This window comes from Mandrillus leucophaeus, unplaced genomic scaffold (assembly GCF_000951045.1).
Source record: "Mandrillus leucophaeus isolate KB7577 unplaced genomic scaffold, Mleu.le_1.0 Scaffold136, whole genome shotgun sequence".
NCBI classification, from domain to species: Eukaryota; Metazoa; Chordata; class Mammalia; order Primates; family Cercopithecidae; genus Mandrillus; species Mandrillus leucophaeus.
The window spans coordinates 5,230,168-5,235,861 of NW_012101321.1; the positions used below are offsets into that span (position 1 = coordinate 5,230,168).

At 44.4% G+C, this 5,694-nt stretch overlaps 1 protein-coding gene across 3 annotated transcripts in view; it reads left to right on the plus strand.

Moving 5' to 3' along the window:
• NR3C2 (nuclear receptor subfamily 3, group C, member 2) overlaps positions 1–4,873 on the plus strand; it is a 383,563-nt gene extending 378,690 nt beyond the window's left edge. For all 3 annotated transcript variants that reach the window (XM_011973244.1, XM_011973245.1, XM_011973243.1), the window contains one exon: positions 2,167–4,873. In XM_011973244.1, the coding sequence (XP_011828634.1) occupies positions 2,167–2,322 (156 nt within the window). In that variant the 3' untranslated portion in view covers positions 2,323–4,873. The remainder of the gene's footprint in view (positions 1–2,166) is intronic.
• Positions 4,874–5,694: the final 821 nt, after the last annotated feature.

Consider the following 5,694-nt stretch of genomic DNA (forward strand, 5'->3'; position numbering starts at 1 on the left):
GGCTGTGTTTTTCAGCTCCATCAGGTCATTTATGTTCTTCTCTAAATTGGTTAGTTAACAATTCGTCTTTTTTCAAGGTTCTTAGCTTCCTTGCATTGGGTTAGAACATACTCCTTTAGCTCAGAGGAGTTTGTTATTCTCCACGTTCTGAAGCCTACTTTTGTCAATTCGTCAAACTCATTCTCCGTCCAGTTTTGTTCCCTTGCTGACGAGGAGTTGTGATCCTTTGTAGGAGAAGGGGTGTTCTGGTTTTTGGAATTTTCAGGCTTTTTTGCGCTGGTTTCTCCCCATCTTCGTGGATTTATCTCCCTTTGGTCTTTGATGTTGGTGGCCTTCGGATGGGGTTTCTATGTGGACATCCTTTTAGTTGATGTTGATGCTCTTCCTTTGTTAGTTTTCCTTCTACCGGTCAGGCCCCTCTGCTGTAGGTCTGCTGGAGTTCGCTGGAGGTCCACTCCAGACCCTGTGTATCACCAGCAGAGGCTGTAGAACAGCAAAGATTGCTGCCTATTCCTAACTCTGGAGGCTCTGTCCCAGAGGGGCACCTGCCAGATGCCAGGTGAAGCTCTCCTGTATGAGGTGTCCCCTTGTCAGGAGGCACAGGGATCAGGGACCCACTTCAGGAGGCAGTCTGTCCCTTATTGGAACTCTAGTGCTGTGCTGGGAGAACCACTGCTCTCTTCAGAGCTCTCAGGCGGGGACGTTTAAGTCTGCTGAAGCTGTGCCCACAGCCACCCCTTCCCCCAGGTGCTCTGTCCCAGGGAGATGGGGGTTTTCTCTATAAGCCCGTGACTGGGGCTGCTGCCTTTTTTTCAGAGATGCCCTGTCCAGAGAGGAGGAATCTAGAGAGGCAGTCTGGCTATAGTGGCCTTGGGGAGCTGCAGTGTGCTCCACCCAGTTGGAACTTCCCAGTGGCTTTGTTTACACTGTGAGGGGAAAACCGCCTACTCAAGCCTCAGTAATGGCGGATGCTCCTCCCCACACCAAGCTCCAGCATCCCAGGTCAATTTCAGACTGCTGTGCTGGCAGCAAGAATTTCAAGCCAGTGGATCTCAGCTTGCTAGGCTCCGTGGTGGTGGGATCCACTGAGCTAGACCACTTGACTCCTTGGCTTCAGCCCCCTTTCCGGGGAAGTGAATGGTTCTATCTCACTGGTGTTCTAGGTGCCACTGGGGTATGAAAAAAACTCCTGCAGCTAGCTCGGTGTCTACCCTAACTGGCACCAGTTTTGTGCTTGAAACCCAGGGCCCTGGTGGCATAGGCACCCAAGGGAATCTCCTGGTCTATGGGTTGCGAAGACCCTGGTTTGAAAAGTGTAGTATCTGGGCCGGAAGCACCATTACAGCACAGTCCCTCACAGCTTCCCTTGGCTAGTGGAGGGAGTTCCCCAACTTCTTGCATTTCCTGGGTGAGGCGACACCCCCACCCTGCTTCGGCTCACCCTGGAGCAGTTCAGGTCTGGAGGGGCTGAGAAAGGTTCTTGGATCACAGAGTAGGGAAAATGAGCTAGGGGACACCCCAGAACCTGTCCTTGATGTTTTTCACTGTTTCAAAATCAGCCTGAAATAGGAAGTCGCTGAGGAGTCTGAGGTCTGCCCCCACAAGGAAGGAAAGAGGGCCCGGGGCTGCAGGTGGAAGTGCCAGCTTCCCCCGGCAGCAGCTCCATTGGCAGGCCCAGCTAGAGGGACACCACAGCTGCCTGTGAGGTGCTCTGTCCTCCTCCTCACCCTCCTGGGAATCTGCAGTGCTTAGACCCTGGGCCAGCACCTGCGCCTTCCCACCAGCCCACCTTACACCCTGGGAAGTCCCATCACCAATACAAAGATACACGTGTAGGCACACATTTAGAAATTAGAATCTGATGAGTGCAGTACGGTGACCCAGTCACTATTAACTCTGTCACTGTCCCTGTTGCATCTGATACATTCAGTGCTCAAAATTCAGCTCTCAGCTGAATTTGTTTTCCACGAAAGGCAGATGACATGGATGATGTGAGCACCCTTCTTCCTCTCCCAGGACAGATGACTCTGCTCAATTAACGAAGACATGGTCTCCTGGGAGGCTTTCTGACTGTTGTCCTTTGAGTTCCCACCAGAGTCAGAATGCAGAGGGATCCAGGGTCGGAAGCGAGGCCCCTGTGTCATGCCCCCTGTGTCTGTGTTACAGCTGGTGAGCGACCTGCTGGAATTCTGCTTCTACACCTTCCGAGAGTCCCATGCGCTGAAGGTAGAGTTCCCCGCAATGCTGGTGGAGATCATCAGTGACCAGCTGCCCAAGGTGGAGTCGGGGAATGCCAAGCCACTCTACTTCCACCGGAAGTGACTGCCCGCTGCCCGGAAGAACTTTGCCTTAAGTTTCCCCGTGTTGTTCCACACCCAGAAGGACCCAAGAAAACCTGTTTCTAACATGTGATGGTTGATTCACACTTGTTTCTCAAGTTTAAAGTCATGTCAGAGGTTTGGAGCCGGGAAAGCTGTTTTTCTGTTTTTCTATGGATTTGGCGAGACCAGAGCAGTCTGAAGGATTCCCCCCGTCCAATCCCCCAGCGCTTAGAAACATGTTCCTGCTCCTCGGGATGAAAAGCCATATCTAGTCAATAACTCTGATTTTGATATTTTCACAGATGGAAGTTTTAACTATGCCATGTAGTTTCTGGTATTGTTTGCTTGTTTTAAAAGGGTTCAAGGACTAACGAACTTTTTAAAGCTTACCCTTGGTTTGCACATAAAACGTATAGTCAATATGGGGCATTAATATTCTTTTGTTATTTAAAAAACACAAAAAGTTAAAAAATATATACAGATTCCTGTTGTGTAATAACAGAACTCGTGGCGTGGGGTGGCAGCCCCCTCTGAGCCCTTGCTCGTCCACGGTCTTCTGCATCACTGGTATACACACTCGTTAGCGTCCATTTCTTATTTAATTAGAATGGATAAGATGTTAAATGCCTTGGTTTGATTTCTAGTATCTATTGTGTTGGCTTTACAAATAATTTTTTGCAGTCTTTTGCTGTGCTGTACATTACTGTATGTATAAATTATGAAGGACCTGAAATAAGGTATAAGGATCTTTTGTAAATGAGACACATACAAAAACAATCTTTAATGGTTAATAGGATGAATGGGAAAGTATTTTTGAAAGAATTCTATTTTGCTGGAGACTATTTAAGTACTATCTTTGTCTAAACAAGGTAATTTTTTTTTTTGTAAAGTGCAATGTCCTGCATGCATAATGAACCGTTTACAGTGTATTTAAGAAAGGGAAAGCTGTGCCTTTTTTAGCTTCATATCTAATTTACCATTTTACAGTCTCTGTTGTAAATAACCACACTTAAACCTCTTCGGTTGTCTTGAAGCCTTTCTACTTTTTCTGTACTTTTTGTTTTGTTCTTGGTCTCCTGCTTGGGGCATTTGTGGGACTCCAGCACGTTTTCCAGCTTCTGCTTTATCCTACTCCATCGGGGAATGACACACTGCGGTGTCTGCAGCTCCTGGAAGGTGTCATTTGACAACACACGTGGGAGGAGGTGGTCCTGGGAGTGCTGCAGCTTCAGGAAAGCTGCCTTGTTCCCCTTTTCCTCCAGCTCAAGGCGAGAGAGACAGACTGGGAACTCGACGGCTCAGAGAGCCTCTTTTCCTCCCCTTTTAGAAAATACGATTTTCTCCTGTGGGAAAAAGAAATTCCATGCACTCTCTCTGTTCAAGATCAGCTGTTCCCTTCTGATCTTGGAAAGGGGTTCTGCACTCCTGGAACCAGTCACAGGAACACACAGATCATGGCAGGATGCGCTGGGACGGCCCATCTTGGCAAGGTTCAGTCTGAATGGCGTGGAGACCGGGAGATAGAGGGGTTTTAGATTTTTAAAAGGTAGGTTTTAAAAATAAATTTTATACATAAACAGTTTTGGAGAAAAACTACAGATCATATAAGCCAGACAGGGGCACTAAAATTTTTAATTCATTAATCATCTGTTTGGCACTGATGCAATTTATGGCTTTTCTCTTGCCCCAAATCACAAACATGTATCTTTTGGGGAAACTAACAATATGATTGCACTAAATAAACTACTTTGAATAGAGGCCAAATTAATCTTTTAAAAGTGATGATAATCATCAGGTTTACTCAGTGAAATCATATTATTTTCCAAAATCTAAAAGCTGTAGCTGGAGAAGCCCATGGCCAGGAGGAAGCAGCAATTGGATCAACACTTTTCTCCAGGGTTCACCATGCAGGCAACATTACCTTGTCTTTCAAAAGACACCTGCCTTGTGCAAGGGGAAACCTGTGAAAGCTGCACTCACTCAGAGGGAGGAGTTTTTCTTACATAATTTGCAATTTCAGGAATTTAATTTATAGGCAGATCTTTAAATACAGTCAACTTACATGCACAGCAATATGAAAGCCACATTTTGAAGGTAATAAATACACAGCATGCAGACTGGGAGTTGCTAGAAAACAAATGACTTACTTACAAAAGCAGCTTTTAGTTCAGACTAGTTTTTATAAAATGGGAATTCTGACTTAACCAGGTTTGGGATGGAGATGGTCTGCATCAGCTTTTTGTATTAACAAAGTTACTGGCTCTTTGTGTGTCTCCAGGTAACTTTGCTTGATTAAACAGCAAAGCCATATTCTAAATTCACTGTTGAATGCCTGTCCCAGTCCAAATTGTCTGTCTGCTCTTATTTTTGTACCATATTGCTCTTAAAAATCTTGGTTTGGTACAGTTCATAATTCACCAAAAGTTCATATAATTTAAAAAAAAAACACTAAATTAGTTTAAAATGAAGCAATTTATATCTTTATGCAAAAACATATGTCTGTCTTTGCAAAGGACTGTAAGCAGATTACAATAAATCCTTTACTTTAATCACCTGTTGTTTTGGAGCGAATTCATTTGAATGTCTGTAGGTACACATGGATTTTGTGCCCTCCCAAATCTTGATTGTATGCACTCTGCCTACATCCAAGATGGAGAACAATGGTTTTCCATGTTACAAAGAGTCCTATATTAGCCACATGTTAATTCTACTCTTTGGGGACTGATTAGAGACCTTGTTTCTAATACTTTTGATATTTGGTTCATTAAAATACTCTGTAACCATTGGATAACTATTGCCATTGCTAAACCCTGTATATACATTGCCTCATTTATCTTCACAACCACATGAAAACTTATTCTGCAGAATTTGAGACTAATGTCAGTGGAGTCCCCGTCTGACCCCAAAGTTCTTCCTATACATGGTCTCACCCTGTCATCCCTCAGGACCCTTGTGCCATCAAGAGGCTCAGCTCCCCATTGGCCACGATTCTTCTGACATTTCTGCAGGCTTGTCCCTTGGATTCCACTCATTAATATGGGTCACAAAGGAGCAGTAAGCAATCACCAGCTGGATTTTAAATAGAAAACATTTCCCACAAGATAAATTCAAGTACAGTACATTTTTAATGTGTTACTCAACTGGTGATTGTTCAAATTATTTTTGCTTTCAGCAAGAGAAGACTATTAGATAGTAAAACAAACAGCTTTGTGAAACACAACAGATCCATTTCTGAACACAGCATACTCACTGAACACAGCACAGGAAGCAAATTGTGAGCACAAATTTTTGGTGTGTAAAATACTATAAATGCAATTTTAGATTTAAAATTTTCAGAAAATTGACCTATTAGGGAGCAGGGCTTTTCACAGAG